General features: G+C 42.2%; 2 protein-coding genes across 2 annotated transcripts in view; one reads left to right on the top strand and one right to left on the bottom strand.

Moving 5' to 3' along the window:
• TPGS2 (tubulin polyglutamylase complex subunit 2) overlaps window positions 1-21,842 on the top strand; it is a 154,426-nt gene extending 132,584 nt beyond the window's left edge. The window contains exon 7 of the mRNA XM_078674728.1: window positions 19,047-21,842. Within this exon, the coding sequence (XP_078530854.1) occupies window positions 19,047-19,082 (36 nt within the window). The 3' untranslated portion in view covers window positions 19,083-21,842. The remainder of the gene's footprint in view (window positions 1-19,046) is intronic.
• The window catches only part of LOC144817857 (aquaporin-7-like), a 153,937-nt gene continuing 135,234 nt past the window's right edge, over window positions 8,097-26,799 (bottom strand). The window contains exons 5-7 of the mRNA XM_078674729.1: window positions 24,148-24,266; window positions 16,621-16,838; window positions 8,097-13,110 (exon numbers count right to left, since the gene is read on the bottom strand). Coding sequence (XP_078530855.1) covers window positions 12,933-13,110; window positions 16,621-16,838; window positions 24,148-24,266 — 515 coding nt within the window. The 3' untranslated portion in view covers window positions 8,097-12,932. The remainder of the gene's footprint in view (window positions 13,111-16,620; window positions 16,839-24,147; window positions 24,267-26,799) is intronic.

Below are 26,799 nucleotides of genomic sequence, written 5' to 3'. Positions count from 1 at the left end.
GAAAAATACTGTCAGATACCTGCTTCCTGCACTATATTTTGTCAGAAAAATAAATTTTAGATATCTAGAGTGGTTTTGAATTTTGTTCCTAATTATGTTGTCCTTTAGTGCCACACTGTGTGTGTTTGATACTGCAAATGTGCGAGAGGCTGTGTTTAAATGTCTGTAATCTAATATTAGATGATATGAATGATTGGGTTTCATCACGGTAAAAAAGGGATTATTCATTGATGAGGTGCAACTTTCTATTACACCCTGGTATTCAAGTTGTTGGAGAATTTCCCTAACTTATTTTTTAGCTTAATTTTTAATGGGGTATTGCCTTTGAGGTTTTGGGGTCGACCTCAGTGGTATTCCATGATAAGGGGAACCACCATAACACACCACATGGTTGTGGTATAATGCAGGAGCTTGTGCAAATGCCCAGTCCTTGGTGTATGGATGTTTTACGTGTTCTGGAACGAGATCGGAGAAGGCAGGATAAATTACCGTTTATCTGTTTGGGCAGTCCATGACATATTCTGGTGGCCAGTCTTTTTCAGCCAAGAGAATGTGATAGCCAAATGATAGGTTCTTCCAGAAAAGAACTTTAATGTATGTGCTCCTCCAACTGGGGTTGCATCGCCCATAGGCAATGCTTAACACTTACCTGTGTATCCAGTGTTTCCACCTAGATGTAGTCACTAGCGCTTCTGCCACCAGACAATCCATCAGGGTCTGGCGAACAATTGTGTCTTCTGCTGCGCAGCAGTGTCAGAGCCCACTGCCCATTCAGAAGCAGGGTCCTCAATATCCGCTTTATGCTTGACCTTAAGTTCAGTTTCCTTCTTTTTGAATTGAGGTTTGGATGTTTTAGGTTTATCTCCCTAGTTAATATATAGTCTAGTAGTTTCCACACTGTACTGTAGCACCCTGTTGTGCTGCCAAAACCAGCCAGGAGTGCCGTGGTCACAATCAATCAATCAATCATAACACTTGTAGAGCGCACTACACACCTGTGAGGGTCTCAAGGCTCATGGGGTGTGGGGGGTCCTGCTAGTGATCGGAGAGCTAGGTCGTGAGGAGTCTCCTGAAGGCCAGTAGGTCCTGGGTCTGACGTAGGTTGGTGGGGAGGGTGTTCCAGGTCTTGGCGGCAGGTGGGAAAAGGATCTGCCGCCGGTGGTCGTTCTTCGAATGCGGGGGACTCTGGCGAGGGCAAGGCTGGTGGAGCGGAGCTGGTGGGTGGGGGTGTAGAAGTTGAGTCGAGTGTTGAGGTATGCTGGGCCGGTCTTGTGAAGAGCTTTGTGTGCGTGAATGAGGAGCTTGAAGGTTATCCTCTTGTTGACGGGGAGCCAGTGCAGGTCTCTCAGGTGTGGTGTGATGTGGCTGCGGCAGGGGATGTCGAGGATCAGACGTGCTGACACGTTCTGGATGCGTTGCAATCGCCTCAGGAGCTTGGTCAACGTTCCTGCATAGAAGGTGTTTCCGTAGTCCAGCCTGCTGATGACGAGGGTCTGAGTGACTGTTCTTCTTGTCTCGGTGGGGATCCACTTGTAGATCCTGCAGGGCATTCGGAGGGTGTTGAAGCAGGATGAGGAGACAGCGTTGACCTGTTTTGTCATGGAGAGGGTGGAGTCTAGGATGACCCCTATGTTGCGTGCGTGGTTGGTGGGTGTCTGGGCTGTACCTAGGGTTGCAGGCCACCAGGAGTCATCCCAGGCTGAGGAGGTGGAGCCGAGGATGAGGACCTCCGTCTTGTTCGAGTTCAGCTTCAGTCTGCTGTTCCTCATCCATTCGGCGACGGCCTTCATTCCTTCGTGGAGGTTGGTCTTGGGGGTGTGAGGGTCTTTGGTGAGGGATATGATCAGCTGGGTGTCGTCGGCGTCGGAGATGATGTTGAGGTCGGGCGACGTGGGCGAGGGATGCCATGTAGATGTTGAACTGCGTCGGGCTGAGGGAAGAGCCCTGGGGTACGCCGCAGATGATTTCGTTGGCCGTGGAGCGGAAGGGGGGAGGGGAACGCTCTGAGTTCTGCTGGAGAGGAAGGATGTCGTCCAGTCCAGGGCCTTCTCTTTGATCCCGGCGTCGTGAAGGCGTGTGTGTAGTCGTGGTGGCAGACCGTGTCGAAGGCGGCTGACAGGTCCAGGAGGATGAGGGCTGCTGTTTCTCCGTTGTCAAGCAGGGTTCTGATGTCGTCCGTGGCAACGATGAGGGCGGTCTCGGTGCTGTGGTTGCTGCGGAACCCGGACTGGGACGTGTCCTGGATGTGGTTAACCTTGAGGAAGCGGGTCAGTTGTTTGTTGATGATTTTCTCGGTGACCTTTGCCGGGAATGGGAGCAGGGAGATGAGTCGGAAGTTCTTGAGGTCCTTGGGGTCCGCCTTGGGTTTCTTGAGTAAGGCGTTGATCTCGGCAGCTTTCTGGGAAGGTTGCTGTTTCGAAGGAGGTGTTGATTGTTTTCCGAAGATGGGGTGCGTTGGCTGTGCTGGCTTTGTTGAAGATGTGGTGGAGGCATGGGTCCAGTGGTGATCCGGAGTGGATGGTGTCCATGGTCTCGCTGGTTTCCTCGTCATTGACGTTGGTCCAGGAGAGCAGGCGGTTGGTGCAGATGGTGGTCGTGGGGGCGGTGGTTGTCGGGGTGATCGAGGCGCGAAGGCGGAATGTCGTTGGTGTTGGAGCTGGGGTTGGAGAGTTCCTTCACGGTGTGATTATTAGATCACAATATTAGATGAATGCTGCTCATCTTATTGTTTAGCAGTGAAGCTTATTTAGCAGATCAATTAAAGATACTGCAGTTCTAACTATAGCCACTAGATGCCTGTATGAGCACATGCCTAGGTTAGAGAGCATACATTTTATGCATTTGACAGCAAAAGGTCAGTAATAATAGGTAATAAATAATTTGTAATGCAATCGGTCTCTAATTTGTGAGTTATTTGTTTTTTAAATGACAATGTTTTTCATTTGTTATTTTGCAGTGGAGTGATTATTTAGAAAAGAGAATTAGAGCTAGTGGCATTGTAAACTAATATATTGTTTACTTATTTGTTATGGAGTGGAGCGGATGTATGTGGTGTGTAGTGGAATTATGTGGTTACCATCCTGATAATTTGAGCATTTAAGAAGCAGAGGTGTAGTTAGGATGGATTATTATTATTATTATTATTATTATTTATTTTTATAAAGCGCGATAGTCACCCGGAGGTATCCCAGCTGGATGGGTTGATGGAATGAGTACAGGGATGGATGTGTGGATTATTAGATGAATGAGAAGATGGTAGGTAATGCATAGGTAGCAAAGTAACAGATGGTTGGTATAGAAACTGAAAGATGGTTCCAAAGGCAAAATATTCTTTAAAAAAGGTTACTACTTTGTTGAACGTTTGGTCCGAACTGGACGAATTCCATATTACAAATCTTGGGCCCTAACTGCCTATTTAACTGTATGAATAATTTTGTTATTTAAACTGTTTGTGTACTGATTTTCATAAATCCACAGAGACAGTAATAAGAAACAAGATCATTTTATTTATTTTAGGTGCTTTAGGTATTATTTACTAACAGTAACTGCATGTATAATGAGCAGAAGAAACAAGAAGTTTCCATTAAGAAAGTTTTTTCTTTGACTTTATTTTTTGAAAATAGAACATATCCATCTTAAAAGACAGCAACCCCTCTGTCAAACCAGCCCATGTACAGCAGGGTTGTACCAAAAGCCTGCATGAATGCCTCCTCGAGCCTAAACCAGCTGCATGGTCCCCAGTACCCTTCGTGCTTGGGTTTTACATGGAGCCGGATGAGCGCTGGGAGCCCTTCGGTTTCACGTACTTCTCCGATCTGCGCTCTGACCATCCACCTGGATGACTCCTGAAAGAACTGAGACAATTATGTATCAGTATCCTGATACCTGTCAGGAGATCTAATATTATCATGGCTGCGCAGGTTATAGTGCTTCTCAGTGGCTTTCTGTTGAGGAGACCCATCATGTGATTTAGTTTTGTCATTAATTTTATTATTATCCCACTTCTTCTTTGTATAAGACTCTGATGCTTGCTTACAGTTATCTTTTTTCAGAATTACTCTATTTGTGGTTTACCTGGTTTGGCTCCCAAATGATCTCTTCCTAATCTTGCATAGGTCTCTTTGATAATTTTAGGCAATTTGCGTTCTTGTTGACCCGGAGTGAAATCCCTTAGATGCTGGTGTATAGCCAGTGCGGTTCTTCCCATTTAACTTTACCTAACATGATGGTGGATACTGAGGCCAAGTAGCCAATCAGTTTCATCCCCAAATCCAGGGTAGGTGCTGCCCCATACTCATTCTAGATCTGTTTAAGCACTTCTGGCAAAACAGCTAATGAAGGGGTACCGTGTGTTCGGGTATATGCTGCAGCAAAAACTGTACCCCAAGTGGTGCAGTCTTGCACAGGGTAAGCCATCGCCATTGGCAAATAATCTGTTAAAATCCCGCTTTTTTTTCCTGGTGTCTCATATGGGGAAACACTGCTTCAAGCTGACTTGTCTTTTGTGCAATCCAGAATCGAATCGCCCCCCATCTGATGGGAACCTTACTCATGACTGTATTTAGTGTTGGTGGACTGATGTCGGGTGTAGTAAATTGTGGTTGTGCAGCTTGAGCAGTCCTTGCAGGATTTAATGTCAATGTTAGCATAACAAATTGTGTCAAACATCTGTATATTGTTACTAAATGTTGAAATAATCTACGCACCTGTATTGTTAAATTATTGACATCAGGATGTGATGCTATCCAGCTAAGACTGGCCATGTTGTTCCCTCATTGCTAAGGGAACCTAGTCTAATGTCTTCTGTTTTGTGTTGTAGGGTGCCTTCAAACCAATTTCTGTGTTTTGAGTATGTTAATGATATTTCTGTTTCTTCATATGATACGTGAACTTCAGCTGGTATAAAGTTGTGAAACAGCTGTGTCTTGTCATCTTCTGCTGGAAATGTAACCTATGAATAGAACACTTCTGTCTTAAATGCTTTGTGGGCCTCAACCGCGAAGATTTCTTCTCCACCCGTAAGTGTGTGACCATAGTTCCGCAATTTCTTAGTAACCATATGTCTGCAGTTCTTAGTTGTGTTAATTTCTTCTGTTTCTGACATTGCAAGAAATGGAATTCAGAGAAGGTATCTCAATGGGATAATCCTTTGAATTATCCAAATTTGAACAACCTTAAGCCAATACATAGGGGTTACCTACTCAGCTGAGGAGGATAGTCCCTACCACCACAGACTTCTCTGGTTACGAGGTGAGTAGGGGTCTTTGGGTTTGCAAAGGAGAACTGTGTGTTTGTTGGACACCATAAACGTGGGGATGGTTCTAGACTGATTCTATGCACCACCTCAGGATATGTTGGCTTATAGTCCTGCTAGCTCACAGTGCCTCCATATGTACCCCTAAACCTAAGAAGGTAATGAATGGTTGTGGTAACCTCAGAACATGATAACCCTGACTTCCCAGGGAATCATAGAAACAGATCTAGAACCTTTTTGTTCAGTCACTTGTACATACCCCAAGAGATACACAAGAAATACATAAAGATGCATTTCAATATTCATTGACCCATTGTGATTCTTGTGTAAAATATATGTGCTGCAATTATTCATAGACAGAAGCAGATGAAAGTGATTAGCAATATGAGAATGGTGAAAAGGATAGCCAATTTCACCAGTGCGCTAAAGCAGTGTATATATGCTTGCATAGAAATACTGGGTATAATGTACTTTTACTATGCGCTCCCTAACCTAGATACCTAGGACAGGTAATCTGCTAAAATCCTCTACTGGATGATCTTACTCCCAATTACCTGAAGGTATGTGTATGCAGGTCCCTTGGTCCCTTGGCCTTGGTCACAAGTTGGACATTCCTCCTCGCAGAGGGAAAACAGGAATCAGCTGGGCTGAGACTCCGACAACAGCTACCTTGCAGTGACCGCAGAGTGCTCTTCTGATGTGAACATGAAAATATGTGTATTTATAATAACAATGTTCATGCTTCCGTGCCGAGGCCAAGCTGTCATTGTTTATGCTTTTGTGATGGCTTTGTCGCCTTAAGGATGAATAACAAATAACATTTGCACAATGTATCTTCAAGGTGTTGTGATAGTGTACTTATGAAGTGGAAATGTAAGCAATATAGTTTCAGAGAAATGTATCCTGCACTATTTAGACAGGCAAATGTGTGTCAAAAGTAATCATGTAGAATAGAATGCACCTTAAGAAACGTGTGCATGTAAAGTGGGAGTGTTTCTTCCAAGGCCTAACGCAGCCACGTGACACTGGAAGATCTGCTTCTCTTATTGGTGGTAGGTGACCCTGTTAACCTTCATGGTACTTGATCTCTCAGCAGCAGCAGAGGATACTGTAGACCATAAAAGAATGGTATGAGATCTGGACTGTTCAGCATGCATTTGGGTCTATCAGGTTTTTTTCTAAAAGGGTTTCAATGATAAACACAATCTTATTGGATCCAACAAAGGTAATATAATGAATAGCTCATGGTTCACATTTTCACTAGTCTGTACTAGGCAGATGCATGAGGTCAGATACCTGTCACCTAATCAATCTTCATTATGGCAGACATCAAACATTTAGCATAAGATCTATGTAGGTTCATGGTTGGACTCTAATGCAGTTATCATCAGACCTCGGTATTGAAGGAGAACTCCTGAATTTCCAGTGTGGACTGATGGCACAACTATTCCTCTCTCCTTATAAAGAATGCACTGTGTATGATAGCCATTGAACTTGTTCTACCCCTGCTAGTTCCTTTCCTTAGGCTCCCCGTGTAATTTACCACAGTGGTGGTGCCACTATGAGAGCCGAGGAACATCAACCCTCCACTGGAGAACAGGTAACTTGTAAAATAAAATGGTAATGAAACAGATGTATTACCATTTTATTTTTCGCACTGGCAGCAGCCACGTCTGAGGGCATGGCAGCAACTGGGAGGAATAGTGTGCACTTCAGCTTAAAGTGTGCTTGTCCCTGTGGCCGGTTTTCTTGCGACGACCAGCCTGACACGCGCACTTTAAGCACTCCAGCCCGAACTGTCTTAGATGGGCGGAGAGAATGCACTGGCCCCCAGTGCCTCAAGGAGCATCGAACCAGTGCGCTCCAGCCAATCCTGGTGCTATTTTCATTCTGCTGAGCAACATGAGAGCAGCACCAAGATTTGTAGAGGGGAGTTGGACTAAGCTCTGGGAGTTTGCTGCCTGTGCTCAAGGAGCCACCGCCTGCTGAGACAAAGAGGACCTGTGAGTAATAAAATCGTTATTTCTTTATTTTTATTTAATTTAACTCACTGACAGGCACTGTGAGAAACTCACAGTGTCTTCAGTCTCAGCTTCAGAGCTCTCAATCGTGGCCCGTTGTAAACACTGTTTAAAACAGACCGCGATTGAGAGCTTTGTCTTTGAACCTCAGGGCACTGCGGGTTTTGATTGGTGCCTATCAGTAGGTTACATATTTGCCCATCGCCCATCTATTTTGTTTGCCGCTGGTCGCCACTGAGCTACTGCCTGATCCCCTTGAGGTACCAGGAACCCTACTCATTCGCCATAAAGACTACACTTCTGTACTGTTATTTCTCATCTTTTCACGGGTCAAACAAATTGAGACATGCCTATAAACAATAAATGTTTTATTTTTTCATTTGATTAAAGGAAAACAGGAGGTCACTGTACAGCTCGCTTAAAATCCAAGATCTAATCATCAAATGAGGCCAAATCTGAAATGTACCTGACAGGAAATGAGAAAGAACTTATGGATCCAATGTGATGGCCATTTGACGCAATTTAGATACTGACACCCACAGTACCTGCAGATTACTTACTGTGTTTAACTATTATTGGTCTTGACCTACATCCTCATATTGACCTTCTTCCTAATGGGATTAGACACAACAAACAACCCTTGCTTTCTGTAGAGATCAAAAACTATCCTGTTACAAAATGTATATATAGTCAGGCCATCAATCCTTAAGTTTTTAAGATCTGAGCATTGTCTGGGATGTTGAGGAGGCCTTTCCATTTTCATCTTGCACACACACTTGCATTCACCCTTAAAAAGCTATATTTACAAGGACAATAAGAAGTAGGAGATACAATAGAGTTTATTCTCATTAGTTGGTATATTGCCCATAAACACAAACGCACATATTGTAAAAATAAAAATCAATATATTCGAATAACATAGTCACAATCTTTTATTTAAAGACTTAGCTATGCAATTTTTAGTACACATATAAAACGTTTGAGTTAAATTAGCAGTTAACACCTGTACATCCACAATTTTCTTTTGTACGAATAACACAGAGACTGATTCCCTATTTTTTTCATCACTAATGCTTGGACAAGGATGCTGCAACAGCCAAAAATTGTGTCTAATGGCTTCCTTCGATTTTCATTACACATTGGGTTATGTTTTTCATTGATTGGGGTTGATCTTAAACAATCATTTCTAAGTGAAACCACTGCAAATCTGTGTTCAACTAAAGCCCTAACCCAATTGAATCAGTGATTATGCAGGATGTATACCTAAAATGAGGATTCAAAGACACATCTCAGGTCCTCCAGCTGAATGGTACAAAGAGTAAAACAATTATTAAGCTTCACACTTATTATTTGTAATTAGATACTTTCAAAGTGGAAGTCAATTCAGTGTTATAGTCTTGAGTAGCAGCTTATGGAATTAGTATTTTGAGCTAATGGGTACAATTTACGTAGAAATTGCAAGAAGTTTGGAAGCTTAACATCCTTTCTGGTTTGCCTAGAGTACAGGCTTTTGGAGAGTCGCAAAAATCATGGACTCATAGTTGACACATAGGGATGTATGTATAAAACCTAGTTTGAGCTCGCAATGGCCCGATTCACAGAATTGGGCTGTTTGAAACTGCCAAATAGGTTTTTAAAATGTACAAAACCCAAATTGTGATTCGGTGACCTGTTACAGAAGCACAATTTGGATTTTCAATACCATATTTGGAAGGGGTGTGTTTAGGGTGACCCTTCATAATACTGATTCACAGTGGTATGTGTGAATATTTTATAACTGATTTAGGGTTGCAAAACATTCATTTTTTAACCGGCACCTCAAGGGTGGTGGTAACTATTTGCAAATGGGAAGTAGTCCCCACGTGACCCCTTTCCCTTTGTGAATGTTGAACCAAATATTTTTTAAGAGCAGGCATTGGCCCACAGTGGTCCAAGGGATCACTGCCCACCCTTAAAAAATTAAACGTCAATATTTAATTTAATTTAATAAAAAACAATCACAGACTTGGTGGTCTGGTGACCCCAGCAGGCCACCATCCCTGTGACTGCCACAATTCCTAATGGGTTGCAAATTGTGACCTACCTCATTAATATTCATGAGATAGGTCAATTGTGTACCCATTAGGAATTGCTCAGTGAAACTCAATGGATTTCATACATTAAGAATGTTCCTTTTCTCATTGCGATTTGCTAAAGACTGCAATTAGGAAATCACAAACCCTATATTCTGTACATATGGCCCTTAATTCGGCCAAGTGTTTGTAGCAGTAAGTAAAGTGGGTGTGCATTTTTCTACTTGAAAACTATTTTCCATGTAGGAAAGCCCTTTCTTTATTTCTCAATTGAAATATGGGTGTTGCAGCCTTTTCCCACCTTGCAGACTACATGCACTGTTTCCAGGATCGGAATTGCCATGCAAACCATATGTGAACAGCCTCCCAGTTCCACAAAGTCCCAACTTGCTGGGTGTAGTTTTCCTGGCTATCTCTCTTCTAGTTCCTTGGGAGCGTGCATTGTTTCACTCTGTTGGTAAACTTGTCAACCTCTATATTCTATATATGATATTGGATTATGTGCCTAATCTGGGGAAGAGGGTAGTGATGTGTGGACTGAGCATGTGCAAATCACATCAGGATGTTAGTAAAAACTTTTTTAATTTTGCAGCCACGTTATCACTTGAATTCAACATTGTTTTAGAGGCACAAGCAGACATGTGGCAATTGTGTTTTCGCTATTGATGCCAAATTGTAAGCAGTGCTCACTGAAAGGGTGATGCCAGTACAAAACTCAATGTTCCTTCCTAATTAATCAACATCTAAAGTGCATGGATGTATAGAGAGGAGCAGAGCAATAGAGAAAATACACTGAATTACATGCTGAGGTATGAGGACTATGGCAGTGAAATGTCGTTTGTGAATTTTTCCCTAGTAGTTTTGCTGACCGTCAGTATGTGCTGCGCAAACAAATGATGGACGAAATGCTGAATAAATCATACATTCACCCCCCGGTCAAGAGATCTGGGTTAAATCCATCGTTCTTTTGCTCACCATGCCACACCAGTTTAGACCCGCCATATGCAAATCAGTCTTGACCCTGTGCCTCATGGGAACAGTCCAGACCGAACTGCCAAGCCAGGTCCTCCCTGGACTGGAAACAAGCATCCTGGGACCGGTTTCTGGGTATTGCCCTTCATCAGCCAGGCTAGCTTGAATCCAGTGGCACAGTAAGCAAGGGATCCACGTCTGGGCATACCCATCCCACTTAGGGTGAAAAGTGCTACGCAAACAAATGATGGACGGAATGCCGAATAAATCATACACTCACCCCAGTCAAGAGATCTGGGTTAAATCCATCGTTCTTTTGCTCACCATGCGGTATGTGGGCATTTATAATCACATGATAAACATTTTTACCACAATGCGAATTGCTTTTCTTTAGTTCATTCAAGTGGTTGACGGCTTCTCTCTTTCAGCCAGGTCAGTTTGCGGACTCATACTTGTGTTTACATGTTTCTTGGTGGTTTTTTCCCGTTTTAATTCATTATAAGTCCATCTCTGCTAATTGCCTCTGCACAAAAGTGGAAGGCAATCATGCCAAAATTAAAGCACCCATTTGTAGGAGTGAATGCCAAGAGGGGCACAATGGGATGACCCAGAGTCAGAATTCCGGCCCTCCTAATGCCTCTCATAGTGCTTACTAATAACTGACTGATAGGTGTCTTTATCTGGGGAAGTGATTTACACCTTCCACTCCACAGGCAAAGTGCTGGAAATATTAGATGAATATCATCGAGACGGCTACATCTCAACCAGATATTGGATCCTTCCATAAATTCCTTAATGATTTTGATCTCAATATATCTGTAAATATCTATATATATATATTGATAGGTAGATAGATAGATAGGTAGATTGCACAGAGGTGCTTGCCGCTGTGTAGTTCTAGTTAGGTCAGAGTTTCCATAGGAAGAAAGTTTTTTGTTTTGTTATTAACATTGCCGCTGTTTGGCAAATCTCCAAGCACCTTTCTAAAAAACAAAAGTTAGTCCACTTAAGCTCTTTCCTGGAACGTTTTGCGGTGATTTGTCAAGCGGGAACCAAGAAAAAGGGGGTCCCAAAACTTTGATTTCCCATGTTAATTTCCATTGGAAATGTCTGTCATTGATGCAGCTGAAAGAAATTATAGAAAATTTAGCAAAAAGTTAGAACTTAACCCAGAAAAAGACTGTGTGATTTGGTGCACAGAGTGACCATGAAGGGGTTAAAAAAAATAGGTATATATGGATGGGGTCCCGCTGTCCGGATAATTAAAGAATAGCACCCTCTGGTTGGCCTGAGGAACTTTTTCTCCTGTTGGCCATTTCAATACTGTGGGTACGGTACTGGTCCCGGTACATCAAAAGATCTGATTGGCTGGCCACAACTCAGAGAAAAATGTTGAGGTAGCCATTAAAGAACCCGGGTACTTGGTCCCTGTGTCCTGAAATGTAAAATATTTATATTTTATATTTATTTGCTGGGGCAGCCATGCGCTTTACAAATTCATTAACATAACATATAAAAGAAAATTAGGGACACATGTGGGTGGGTTATCAGATGAATCCAGGTGCCAAAACCTAAGAAACTTCATACTACTGTATTCTCACTGGACCCAGCATGGCTCCCCGTGAGGTACTTTGGTACTCCTGTGGGAGCCGCCGCTCAAGCTTTCCTCCCATGGTACCACACTACAAGGTTTTCTGGGTATTTCAAATGTCATGAGTGCTGTAAGGTTTGAGGTGATAAGCACTACATGGCGAACCAAAAGTCTTTGTTGTTTGCACTCACTTAATGGCAAAATAAACTTGAAGCAACAGCTATACCTGGTGTGCACTCGTTCATATATATATTTGTTTAGTTTACCTTGAAGCCATAAGATAAATCTACACACCGCAATACCGTCTGTTAGACTTTACATGCTGCCTTGGAACCAACCCGCTTGTCCCTCTTTTTATCCACACAAATTGCCCCTGTTAATACAGTGTTTCCTGGATAAAAAGACCAACTTACCAAAATGCCCAAACCATGTACACATTGATGAAGCAACTGCATTCAAGTACATCTTTAGGAAAACATAAAGAAGACACAAAACATGACACTGGTGGACAAATACTGCCTGGTGACTGTCACCCTAGCTGATGTGATTGGAAAATCTGGTGTTGGTGACTCCAGATGTTGGTTTTGCTTGAGAATGTCTCCTTTTGGTTCTAGTATCCCATATTAGGGGAGAGGTGTGGCGCCGCGGCCAGGGCGACTGACGCTGGAATCTGGGGATCACGGTTCGATCCCCGGCTCCGGCGGCAGATTAGCCCAGCACCATGTGACTCTGGGCAATAGCTCGCTTAATCTTCCCGACGGCCCCCAGCGCCTAGAGACCCTTACGGGTGATTGTGCGCTTTACAAATGTGGACTTTATATTTGTTTCAATGGAATAAGCAACTTTCACTGCTCCACCTTGAGAATCAAGTGTCTGTTTTCTGTCCTCTTCCAGAATCTCGCAAGTCATGATCCAAGACAATTTGGAATGTTGTTACATATTCATGTTTAAAGATGTAAATTGTGTCATTAGTCTTTTTTCACAGAGAAGTCCCTTGAATATTGTGGAGGCAATTGCACACATCACAAAGGTTGACACATAATATCAGAGTTGTGAGGGTCCTTGGTCTCTTGACATTTTGGTTCTTCAGATGCTTCTGGTGGGTGGTGTAATTCTATGAAGAGTGTGTAGATGAAGGCGCCTGTGACACTTCCCACCAGTGGGGCTACCACTGGGACCCACCACCAGTTATTCCCAGCCCTAGCAAGAGAAGAGAGACAAGTTAAATGATCTAGTCCAAGCAATGTTGGATTTTGCTGGATCACAAAATGAACCAAATCAATTGCATTAATAAAAAGTACAGTCAATTTTAATGCATGTGCTCTCCTATCATATCATTTCATGCAGCTCAAGACATTTAAACATTAACATTTTGTTTGTGGAACTCACCCTTTCAGGATAATTTGCCAGCAACTTCCAATCCTCGTTGCACTTCTGCGGTTTGATCATTTTTGTTACAGTTAAAAGAGTATGACATGAAGCAAAATGATTGCTTCAGTCTTCAATGCGATCATGTATAGCAATTTTAAAACGGCTCATATGCCAAGCATAGATATATATGCATAATCAAGTATTTAGAACAATGAATGGTTTCAAAATAATTTTCTCTAGAAGACAATAAGTGCAGTTCAAACGTGATTTTCTGACAGGTCTTCCATATTTCTCCTTGACAAACCCTTGGGAAACACTCCTAACCTTTGATCAGTTGCTTTCTTCTTCTTTTATCATTGAACAATTCTGTGTACATGAGAGGGCAAGTACCCGTATTCCGGGACCCAGTAAATAATTTGCATTGCACTTCCCATTGTCTTGAGTTGTGTCTTCTTCTGGTGCATTTTTAGTGCAGCAGATCTTATTCCTCTCACACCATAATTTTTTCAAGTTCAAATATTCAAATGACAACCTTGATCCGGAGTCTTCATTGTGTCAAATGTATATACTTTATTCCAACTAAATTTCATGCCTTATTTTTCATACTTTTAACTTTATGAACATTGCTTGTTTCTTTATTGATCGCCTATAGCCCAATACATTTTGGGCCCCACTTCTTCCTCAAGGGGGGGAATATTAGAGGCAATTGCTATAGACAAAAGAAAAATGCATAAGACAAATAATTTCAAAAACGCATTTGAAATTTTGGGTCTTTCGGGATTTGAAGATCTTAAATATTCCTTCTCTTTGTCATTAATCATTCTTTCTTCCTTTGCTCCATCAAAAATTATCATAAGTAGTTTTTCAAAATTCGGTGTTGGGTTGCAGTTACATTTCATGTGCGTTTTTTCATCAGCATGTGATTAATTGATGAAGGATAGCGCATGAAATTGATTTGGAATAAAGGATATAGTTTTTATACAACAATGTCTTTGTGAAGGTTGTCATTCGAATATTTGAACTTGACGTTAGCTTACCTACACCTTTCTTAGTTTATTCACTGCAACAGCTTTCTTTTGGAATATCTACCACAGTGTTTAGTGTTTAGGACAAATTATTGTGTCAATAACGAAGACAAAAATATTGTGAAGGTAAGTTTTTATAGGTGAGTAAAGTTTTACTGTATATAACTCTACATATATGTACCTTGATGATTTAAATAGCTTCAAGGTTCGTTGATGTGGAGTTAAGAATAGTAAATCTATACGTACCTATTTGCGCTTGCCTTCTCAATATTTTGGTCCTCTGTATTTTTGACACGATAATCTGTCCACACAATATATTTTTGGTTACGATATTCTCTCAGTGATCCATCTACCACAACAGAGTACAAACTGAACTCTGATTGCCATCTTTAACTAACAGACTTTACCTCTGGGTTCCTTCGCATCCTTTGAATGAATAAATTATCCAAATCTCAGCTGCAAGGTTATTTCTCCTTTTGTATTCCCTGGACTACATCTCACAGTTTTAAAAAAAACGCAGGCCCCAAAATGCCCAATATACATCCATCAAAGCACTTTGCATCACTCGCAGGATTATAAATGGAGTTGCAATTTCCCTGCATAATAGAATCACTGATTGCATGTCCAAAGGAGCCTCTGATCATGATCCAAGATGTAAATTCATATTCACTGCCCAACAAGAAACTATTGGACCATATGATCTTTCAAGAAATTCCAAACTGTGGCTCCTTCTTACACCTTAATTATGAGGTGGCATCATTCTTAAGCCTGCAGATGCGTTCATGCTTTAGATTTATTTGCATTTATTTATTTTAATCTCTGCTTTTTAACGGATGCTAACTGCACATCTTATTTTCTCTTGGGGGAATCAGGAGCTAACAAGCAAACAAAACATATTAATGGCAAGGCTCACTATTGAGAAGAAGTCTAACCATACATTATGGTTATCTTGGGCCGGCCGGCCAAACAGACATGCACATTTTAAAGTTCTGGAACCTAGCTGTCTTAGACAGCAGGGTTCGAGAAAACACAGGCCTCCAGTTCTTTTAGGAGCGCTGTAAGATCCTGCTCTATCCGATCCTGGAGCTGTTCTCACACTGTGAGAGCAGAGCCGGGACTGGGTAGTGCAGTTTACTGGCCAGGTGCTTCCAGGAGGAGAGAAGACACCCGAGGGTGGGTGAAATCTAGCAGCAAGTTAGAAAAGTAAGTACATTTTGTATTTTTTTTTACATTTTTGTGCCGCACCACCCTTGGTACAAGCCAGCCATCACTTCCCTATTTGATGGCAAAGTTAGGTTGTTGATTATCATTTTAAAAATGTCACTTTTTAGAAAATTCAAAAACATCACACTTGCCAATACTGATGCGCTTTCACAATCTCACTCAAATTTTTGATATCACACCCAAATTGTTATGCTCATCATTTATTTGGTCATTTTTTTTGAATTTTTGGAAAAATAATTTATTTAGTTACACATTAATTTCTAGAATTTTTTTACATATACTCGACGAATATATACATACATATTCAAATAATCAAAAATACTAAAGTGTGTATCATTAATACAAAAGAACTCTATATGAACCAAAAACGATAATTTGGCACAATTCTACAACCAAACCAACCTTACATTGCTCATGTTCCGACTTTGTACAAGCCTCAAAGGAGCTTTTTTAAAATCTTTTTTTAAATTATTTTGGTGCTCCTAACGAAGTGGGCCTGGCCCAAACTGTGCTTCTACAGAGCTCGGGGAGACTACACTACTCCTATCCTACTACTACTTACAGAAACTCCAAACTCCAGTAGTATTCTGTTTTAAATGCACTTGTTTGGTATTTCCCAAAGTATTGACGCGTTTTGAACCCTTCTCCTCGTTTTGGGAGATGAATGTAAGTATTCTGAAACCCCCTACTTCTGTCATTTCACTTTGTATGATAATTGGCTTATTGTGTGAAACATTTGTTTTTGTTCTTTTCAATGTTGCTAGGAATTTAAGAGATTTAGCAAAAATTATGTTAGATTGTTTTTTGTAAACAATTGACTGCTCAATATTTTTTTTTAAAAACAGAAGCGAAATTCATTGATTTGTTCCAAAGTTGTGTTTGAAAATACATTTGAGCACCCGTTATCCAATGTGGCGTCTTGTGGTCTTTGGGGCCAGGTATTGGGGCCTAAACAACATTGCTACTAAGCTTATCTAAAGAAAGGTGCAATTCAGGCTAACTGTGGGGTCTATTCTCAGGATGAATAGGTACATTTTATAGTAATATTTTTCCCAGTCCTTAAATGATTTGCTGAAAGTGCAAAGCTTACCAGAAGACTTCTGATCCCCAGCCTGCTAGTGCAGTGAAGATCCTCGGAGGAAGGTCTCTGGCTGGGTTGATAGCATATCCAGAATTCATCCCCATGGCCATGCCGATTAAGACCACTAGAATTCCAACGAGAAGAGCTTGGATTCCATTCAATGCCGGGTTGTTCCTCTGGTCATTGATGGCCATAATACAGAGCAAGAGTGCTGCTGTGCCAATCACCTGTAGAACCAAAACCAACAGGTCACAATGAAATATTTCAAGACATGAAATCAAGCTGATCAGTTTTTGCAGCAGGAAATGATCATGCTGGCATAAGTTGTGCCTTGGATGAACTTTTAGGGTAACAGAGTAAGGTCTCTTTCTGAAGCATATGCAACACCTAACAGAAAAGCCTTGCAGCAGTTCTAACCCATGCCATTGTTTTCTGGTACAGGCCTCTTGTTAGCCATGAGTAGGGAGAGTGTAACATGGTATATTGTCTTCAGGTTTAGGGTGCAAGACCTGGTCATGGCTGCAAGCACACTCTATCATCGTTAGTGGAACAGTACATGATGTGCAGGTTTGCAGCTAACTTGAGGGAGGTTCTGGATTGTGGGATATTCTGTGTAGCTACTGAGTTATAAGGCTGCACATACAATACCATGGCTCTGTAAATGTATACAGAAATCGATGGGCTCCAGTCATGGAAGCAGGTGATTGATGACACATGGCGGTGTTATATGCCATGCAAAGCTAGCAACCGAGAGTAAGAGGATCATACAGACAATGCACTCTAAGGTGACATACAAAGTGCTTACAATGTACATGATGGCGGTAAGTCGAGATATCTGCCATTACCCACCAGAGCACATCATAGCGAGAACATACTTTTTCATATACCTAGCTGTGTGTATTAACAATTGTGAATTCCTTGTTATACCTGCTTACAGCATACTAAAGCATTAGCGTAGCACATTTACACATATTTTAAAGGCACTTCCGTCATGTTATCCCATGTTGTACAATGTACATAAACCTGACTGTTCAAGTAAGCGTCTCTTCATTGTGAAGCCGGCACAACTTAGCGAGAACTGCAGATTTAGTGGTTAGTCTTTTTACCATAGCCTGTCCTCAAGGTCTTCTCACATCCTTCCCACAAGAAGAGCCTGGCGCCTGCTCCTTAGTGTATGTGAGTATATCTGAAGTCTCTGTTTGATCACGTGTCATTTCCTTCACTTATTACATTGAAAAAAAAGTGTGCAAACTTTAGCATTAGATGCTCCAACTGATTAGACAGCTGGGCGCTGGTCCATTGCAATGGCAATCGGCACTTAGAATAGTTTTGATGCTTTCTGGCTGTTGTTTGCATTATATATAACCACACTAACCCCAGGACGGTCCTGGGGAGGGAACCTGAGGCGTGGGGCGCTATTAGCAGGCAGCCTCCAACATCAAATGTTTAACATAAACGGGGCCACTCCTTGTATAAAGACCAAGGTGTTTCAAGTATTAAATAGTGAGTGGGGCCAGCTCACAAAAAAATGAAGGCCTGGTCTCAGATACCACCTTGTGTCATGCTTCATCATCGACCAGTCCTCGCCCACTAGAAACTTGATTTGGTAGAGGGCGGGCATACACCTGAAAACAGGGATGTACTTCTAAAGTAAGTGGGGGACTGTGAGTGAATTTAAAAACCATTATAGTTATCAAATAAGTTTTAATGTGACTGGCAGCTATATGGTACTAAAAACAAGTGAACGGTGTAATGGGGATTTTATTGTCCCCCCACCATAAGGAGTATGGTCTACTGTTGTTTGCATTAAACGTGTTTAGCTTCAATCATCTTTCCCGAGTGTCTGATTTCTTTCTCAGTAGCAATGACCTGCCTTCAGGCGTTAGGCCTGTTTTTTGTCAAATGTCCAGCCCCTTATATGGATTACACCCTAACCTTCTGGAATCCTTCCCAGACCATGCCATTCGCCCAACCCACACCTTTTCTGAAACATACCACAGGCTCTAATGTATTGGTTGTGTTCGTGGACAGCTGCACCGGAGACAGCTCATACACTCCTTGTCTCCCAAATTCCAAAGATTTCTTTAACCATTGTTTGTTGTGAATAATATGTTCAGACATGTCTTAAATTCATGCCTGCACAATTGTGTATGCGGAGAGCACTCCGTTTAATTGAAGCCCCCGGTGGGCCAGGTCTCGGGGGCAGTAAAAAACATGTGTGGCGGGGTAATATGTAACGTCATCAGCAGTGCATTGCGGTTGTGCGAGTTAGCTGAACTAACTATAACGGGGGAATTTCTCTGGTTTTGTACGAGTGAAATGTGCAACTAACTATAACTTTCCCTGAAACCTATGGTTTTTTCAGTGAATTTCTAAGGCTTTTTTTAAATGCTAATTTCTAACTTTCTAACTTTCTAACTTGCGTATTTTTACAGTACCATCATATGAAAGGCCAAACCCAGCCCTATTGAAAGAATGGGCAGAATATACGGCTGAATCTGCAAAAGGAATGGTAAGGATGCTTATTAAATACGCATGGATAGACAGAGATGATTGTCTTAAAGAAATAGCAGACTTGGAAAAAACGATCGCAAATGAAAAAGACACGAAAACGAGTGATGACCTAAGATCAACAATGTTAAAAAGAGTAAAAGAAAATGAACTTGGAATCAGGAAGAGAAAACAAAATAAATTCCAAAGAGACGAGCAAGATTACATGTCGGGGAGAATTCTGACGTTTGCTCGGAAATTTGATGCCACTAGAAAACGCCTTGCGCAAGGCATCTCCGGACTAAGTAATGCAGAAACCTCTGAATCTGAAGTAGATATCTCAGATGAGGAGGGAGCGGAGGCTCGAGTAAACAGAGAGAAAGCCAGAGATGCACAAAAGGAGAATGTTTTTTTTCGACGAATTTCAGATCATAAAAGAAACGAGACAGAGGCCACAACAACGAAATCACCCCCCAGCACAAAATCAAAGAGGAAAACAAGGAGGGGCAAGAGGGGGAAACGTTGCTACCGCCTCGCCAAGAGTAATGAGGAGCATCTCCAGACGCGCGAAATGGTAAAAGAAACAGAAGATCAAACCATCATTAACCTCTCCACAAGAGAACTAACCAAGGAAGAGGAGAATGTACTCAAAAAAGGCCTAAGCTTCTGTCCGTCCAACGATTTCAATCTTGTTGATACGAAAATTGATCTTTTCAGATATATTAGAAAGCTGAATTTCCAGAAGATTTTTGCAATGCATCCGAGTAAACATCCGAATACAGAAGCACAAATCAATGATAATGACACTTTAACCGGAACCTTGACACAACTACTGGATACAATGAACAACACAGTATCTCCAACATCAAACAACGAAAGTGATAGTACACAACTCTCACAAAGTGGGAGCAAACAGATCAGAGATCCAAGTAACATGAAAAACAAATCAAAAAAACTCCCTAAAACCCAAAATGATGTGATTGATATCTTCAGTGATGCAATTCTTGTGGACCTTGAAAAGCTGGCCAAAGAGAAAATGAATGTTAAGGATTCAAATATAACACGCAAAGAATGGGAAGCAATTAAGTCTCTGCGGAACGATGAGTCCATTGAGATCAAACCCTCTGATAAGGGTGGAAACATCGTGATTTTTACAAAAGAACATTATCAGCAGGAGTCTCTCAGACAATTGAGAGATGTGGACTGTTACACGATAATTAACAGGGCAGAATACGTCAAAAGCACCATGGATTTCCAGAAACTGCTGGTGGATTGGAAACAACAAGGAATGCTTAATATGGACGAATTCTTATACCTGCAGTGTGAAGCACCCATTTTACCACCTATCACCTGCCAAAGGTCCACAAAAATCCAAAAAGACCACCAGGACGACCGATCGTCTCTTCAATAGGCAGTCTATTGGAGAATGCATCCAGATTTATTGACAGATATATTGCACCAATTGTGAAGGAACTTCCCTCATATGTAAGGGATACACAAGACTTCTTGCGGTTAATTGACAGTATCGCTTGGGAACCTGGTTTCCTACTAATAACTCTTGACGTTGTGAACCTCTATACCTGCATAGCTCATGAAAACGGTCTTGCAGCGGCAAAGTGGTTCCTGGATAAAAAACATGACCAATTCCGGGAACACAATGAAATGTTAATACAAATGATGAGATTCTGTTTGTATAATAACATATTTCTATGTGCAGGACAGCTATACAGGCAGGTCAGAGGGACATCAATGGGCTCGTGCTTCTCTCCCAGCTACGCGAACTTGTTCGTCGGCTGGTGGGAGAAGCACGAGGCCTGGGGGGAGGCCTATGACCAGTGGACAGATAACATCTTACTATGGACAAGGTATATAGATGACCTTTTTGTGGTTTGGCGCGGTAGTAGAACCTCGGCTGAGGATTATATTGCTGCGTTAAACGACAACGTGTGGAATCTCAAATGCACCAGTACAATAAGTGACACCAGCGTTTACTACCTAGATCTAGAAGTTTATGTCAACAGGGGAAAGATTCAAACCCATTTGTATAGAAAACCTACAGCAGGGAATGCTGTTTTGCATGCAGCAAGCCATCACCCCAAATGTCTTATTGCAAACGTACCCTTCGGCGAACTCCTACGCCTGAAAAGAAACTGCTCGGATGAGGAGGAGTACATTCAGGCGAAAGAGGAGGCCAAAAAAAGATTTCAGATTAGAGGATACTCCCACAATATATTAAATATTGCTGAGGAGAAATCCAAGGAAATTCGGAGAGAGGAACTTCTGGTAGCTAAACCTGTACAAAAACAAGATGAGATTCCCAGAATGATAACAACTTTCAATGTGAAGTCAGGAAGGATCATGCACATATTTCAAAAAAATTGGCATATCCTTGGCACTGACCATATAATGAAAAGAGTCCTTCCAGAGCGACCAGTAATAACATATAAACGTAGTCAATCACTGGCGGACCATCTTGTCCATAGTCATTTTACGTCCAAGAAAAAAACTTTGCAACTCTCCAACTTAAAAGGATTTTTCCCATGTCTAGGCTGCAAGGCCTGTAAAAACAGTAAAACAACTAAAACATACCCAGGCAGAACCGATGAAAATGAACCAGAGAGAACAATCAAAAAATTACTTAATTGTAACTCTGACTACACTATCTACTGCCTCCTCTGCCCATGCGGAAAATGCTATATAGGTAGTACTATCAAACCTACAAAGATGCGCATCCTTGAACACATGCGTGCGATTGCGAATAGAGATAAGTCGTACCCTGTGGCACGGCATTTCGCAGAGCTCCACCAAAGCGACAGGGATCTGCTCGGCTTTTACTGTATAGATCAGGTGGAGCGCACGGAGAGGGGAGGAGACAGGGAAAGATCACTTCGGACTCTAGAGTCAAAATATATCATCGGTCTAAAAACAATGGTCCCCTGGGGATTAAATAACAATGAAGAGATGTGGGTACACCTATAGATTGGCAGTGATTCAGTTACAGCATTGAAAATAACATCTTAGAATGCAATAACTTAATCCTGTGAATGCATGCCTGTGAAATGTAAATTTGAGCATTATTCAACTGTTTCCTTGGACTAAGATCGCCCATTCAGGGCTCAATTTAGTATTGTTCCAACTAGGAACCCAGATAGGCCCATTCAGGGCAATATTTTTGTGAGTCTGGTGGGATTATGGCAAAAAATGGGTAGTATGCCAAATAGATTACTGCCAATTCTTAGCGCTGTGTGGAAATGCTCAATCAATTTGTCTCAAAAGATACGCATACATAATGAAATAGTAACTTGTTGCTACATTTGTTTTTAATTTGCACTAAAGCACTTTATTGTACATAGCGCCGTTTGGGAAACATGAATCTATTTGCTTATTTGCATACTAAAAGATGGCCGCTATATTTGTTTTCTAATCACAAACTAACCGTCATCTATGTTGTTGATGGGAATGTGGAAAGTGGCTTTAAATGGCGCCGTGTAGTAATGCACAGGTTGACACTGACGAAGCCTTTTGGCGAAACGCGTCTGTTGTGGGGGTTAGGGGCTTGAATTAAAAAGCATCACTTACGATATCGGTGTGCTGGTCATTCTTCTAGCCTGATTGGAGTGGATTGTGCGGAAATATATATATATATATACACATACATTTCCCGAAGGTGAAGTGCAAAGGACTCTTTTCTGCGTTCCAACAAGTTGAAATGTCCATCACTGTATGTCTGACAAGGTGTAACTCTTGTGTTAGAAGCATATGTCTGACACAGCATTACTTGTGTTATAAGATTATTCCCTGTAGCTCTTCTACACTTAGGATCTGCTGTAGCATAGGGTGGTAATAAAAAATCCTCATATTTCTAGACCAAGTGCAGAATCCATGGAAGGAAGAATTTACTGGCAGCATTTCCTTCAACCTGCAGGCCCTTTGACCAGCTCGACCCCACTCTGATCGTCTGGCAAATAATGTGGCTTTCTCAGGGGAAGCTTAGGTCTGTGCTTCTTAGGCAAAAGCAATACACGTGACAACAGAATGTCGCTTGACCTTATTACAAAGTGCCATATGTGGGGCCTTGAATGCAGGGCTTCCCTGCTCTCGAATTTGTGCATCTATAAGTCAACATTGTATGCTGTATGTTCCACTGTGCACCTCTTGTTCACTGACTTTTTCACGTAACACTCACACTGGGCCGCCTACACCAAGAGCACCTACTTAATATAATTTGTTAAGTTTTGTAACTGTGTCATATATAATTGTGCATGCCCTAGACCTGCACAGGACTGTGCAGAGAAGAATGTATGGGTATCCTTCAAATAGTTGGTCAACCTGAATTCCTTTCTATGGCTACGTGTTTCTCTTTTGCTTTGGAAGCACCAGTGCTTAATTTGAGCCAGTGGTTTTTGGTGCTCAGCACCGGTACTTAATCATCAACACCGGTGCTTATAATGAGCACCAGTTAAGGACACATTAATTTATGGGGAGATGAAGTGTTTTGCCCAGAATCAGAGGTTGTTGAGCCGACGCACCGACTCAAACCCTGTTCCCCAGCACCGAAGTCGGCAGCTCTGGCCATTACACCACATCCGCTCCCCACTTTCATGTTTAGTAGTTGGTTGTGTTTTAGGTGGCGCTAACAGGAGAAATGGGCTGGTGCAAGCTGCCTCCTGACCAGAGCCCAGGCACTTATTTTTTTTAACAAATTAACCGCTGGGAAGTAGAGGCTTAAGCTTCCCCTGAGGGACCCACATTCTTTGTTTACAAACATCTACCAGGTTCCTAGGGACACTGGGCGGCACCTCTGTTTGTTTACCATCTTATCTTTGACAGCACTAACTGGAGAAGGGCCTCAGCAGACAGTAGGGATACTTAAACTGTGAGCGACTTGCAGTAATGCAGTTGACATTTAAAGCTATTCTACCTTTGGGGCATTAAAAAGACATCAACATCATCCAGTTCACCCACTGGAAAAAGCAAGTCAATCACACAAGCAGTGATGTGAGCACTAGATCAATATGCACTGGTACAGCTGCCTCCATCACTCACCTGGTCCAGAAACCCGCCTCCCAGAGACAGGTACGCTTCAGGGTAGGTAGAAAAGATGCCTGCCGTGGCACATGGCCCTGTCACTGTAAGGTTTCCTCCACAGTAGTTAATCAGTGCCTCTGAGGAAGAAGTAAACAAACAAAACTTATATCACCCCAGTGCTTTTACAGTTACTGATTGGCTTACATTGGACTGAATCACCTAATACTAAACTGAGCACTGAACAGCTGTGCAAACTTTTATCCAGCCAGACCAGCAGAGATGCACCAATCATTAACATCCCCCATCGGGTGGCCTTTAGGAGTCGAGTTCTTAGTTGGCATTATCCAGTTATATTATGAAAAGCCTTCTTGTCAATTTCAGCTGAGAGGACAATGACTGTCTGGGTCCAGACCCTGATTTGATTCTCCTAAGAGAGGCCAATGTGTTCAGGCTTTGGGAGGGGGCTGCTTTGAAAACTGACTCTAATGGGGTTGATGGTGCCCTTCATGCTCTGCAGGCCAATGTGCCCAGCATTGCCGGACATCCCGTTCCTGTGTTGTTATACGCTGACGATGCAGTTTTATTATCCAGGACACCCATTGGCCTGCAGAAGCTGATGAATGCATTTGGGGCCTTTATGGAATCTAAGAAAATGGTGATTAATAAAACCAAACCTTATTCAATGACTTGCAGGAAGAAGGCGGGAAATTGTAGACCCTTTTTTACAGGGGTTTCCTCAATAACAAGAGTAAATTCCTTTTGTTACTTTTGGGCACAGTACAAACCCCCACTGGACATGACCCCTGTGTTGGTCGGTCCAAACAATGCACTCAGCACTTTATGCTGTTTGTGAATTCTATAAGAATCTTACGAGTTATTACCTCAAACCAATTTTTCTTACACTGAACATTCGCGACTCTAAAAATTCACTGAGATACCTGTTTGCACTTGGAGACCCCTTTGTACTTTTTAATGTCGCACTTTTTAAAGGGGGGCAGGGGCAACACCACAGGAAAAGCAGTGTGTGTTAGATATGAACAAAGGGCCGAAGAGGGGCTGTCTTTTAATATCTGTTTTTAGGCAACCATGCCTTTTATGTTGTATATTTACTGTATGCACTTTTATGGATGTTTTTAACCTGTCGAAAAAAGTCTAATCGAATTGGAAACTCCTCTGTCTGGAGGTCTGACCCAGCACCTTTTCAAAAGTTTAAAGTTACCCTTACAGATGCACACAGCACTGTGGAGATGCCTCGGTGCAGTGTGGCGCACAACACACTGACTGCTCTCCTAGAGGGTATTCAGTGTACAATATTCATCTACAGTATTGAAATAAACACTGAACTGCCACCAGAACCGTTCCTTCTGCCTCAGCAGAGGCAATGTGTCCTGAGACTATGATCTGAACAACTATGAACAGAAGCATCACTTGGACTTGCTGTAGAGCTGTTTAAGTCTTGCTTGTATACAACATTAGGCTGCTGTCTTCATATTTGTACTCCCAAAGGACCTGAATATAGCTACTGTCCACTGCTCTCAGCTGCACTGCTAAATATCGTATACCACTGGCCACCTGCATCTAAATAGTTCTTTCTGCATTAGGATACCACTGAATATATTTCTCACCTCATATTTAATAACCTTACCAAGGCCCCTGTTGCATAAAGAAGACCTGAGGTACTTTGATTGTACATCACTCCTCTCACCCGGGGGACTCCATCTTTACACCACTTTCACTGCTCTAATCAACATTCCAATCATTCCAGCTTCAACAGGACATCACTGCTCGCCTCTTACTCCTTGAGTTGCTTCTCTAAAACCTCTGGTCTCCTCATAGTCACACAAGATCACCTCCATTCTCTGACATTCACAATTCCTTGAAATCAACCTCTCACCATCCTTCAAGAGGGACCACAAAAGCATCTTTCATTGTTTATTTCTTCTTATGGGACGCCCACCCAGGCTGCAACAAACCTCCATTCCTCGCAGAGCAATTCCTCAAAATGTCCTGCTTTGAGCATCACACTCTTTCAACAATTCCTCTATTTAGAGCCCATAGTATCACTCTGCATCACTCCAGGTCCCGTGACGCTCTCACTCCTGCCATCATCCCCGGAGGCTTTGATCCATCTGAGCCACCATCCTCTGAAGATGCTGCTCTTCCAGCTCCACTCTGGCCACACTCTCACCAACGCACGCTCTGCAGTCACACACGACGAAGGCCAAACTTTGGGCCAATCCTTTTCTCCAACACACCGTCCCACTCTTCCCCTTTTTCCAACACACCGTCCCACTCTCTTCCCCTTTCTCCAACACACCATCCCACATTCTTCCCCTTTCTCCAACACACTGTCCCACTCTCTTACCCTTTCTCCAACACACCGTCCCACTCTCTTCCCACCACAGACCCTTCCTCCGTGACCATCTTGTAATATATATTTTTGTCAGTGTCCCTGCAGTCCTCTTTCCATTTGTTATGTATGTATGTATGGTGTATGTATGGATGGATGTACTGAAGTATGTAGTATTTGATTATTAATCCGCGGCAGGAGGCTGCGGAGCACTGTAAAGGTACAAAGACAGAGATGGGCTCTTTGAGGCATTGGAGGGGTAGGTGGGTCCTGAGAGCAGAGAGGAGTGTTGCTGCATTGTGTTGTAACACTTGCTAAAG

The sequence above is a fragment of the Lissotriton helveticus genome, chromosome 2_1 (assembly GCF_964261635.1).
Source record: "Lissotriton helveticus chromosome 2_1, aLisHel1.1, whole genome shotgun sequence".
Taxonomy (NCBI): Eukaryota; Metazoa; Chordata; class Amphibia; order Caudata; family Salamandridae; genus Lissotriton; species Lissotriton helveticus.
The sequence above is the reverse complement of the archived record's forward strand: the minus strand, read 5'-3'. Positions and strand labels throughout refer to the sequence as shown.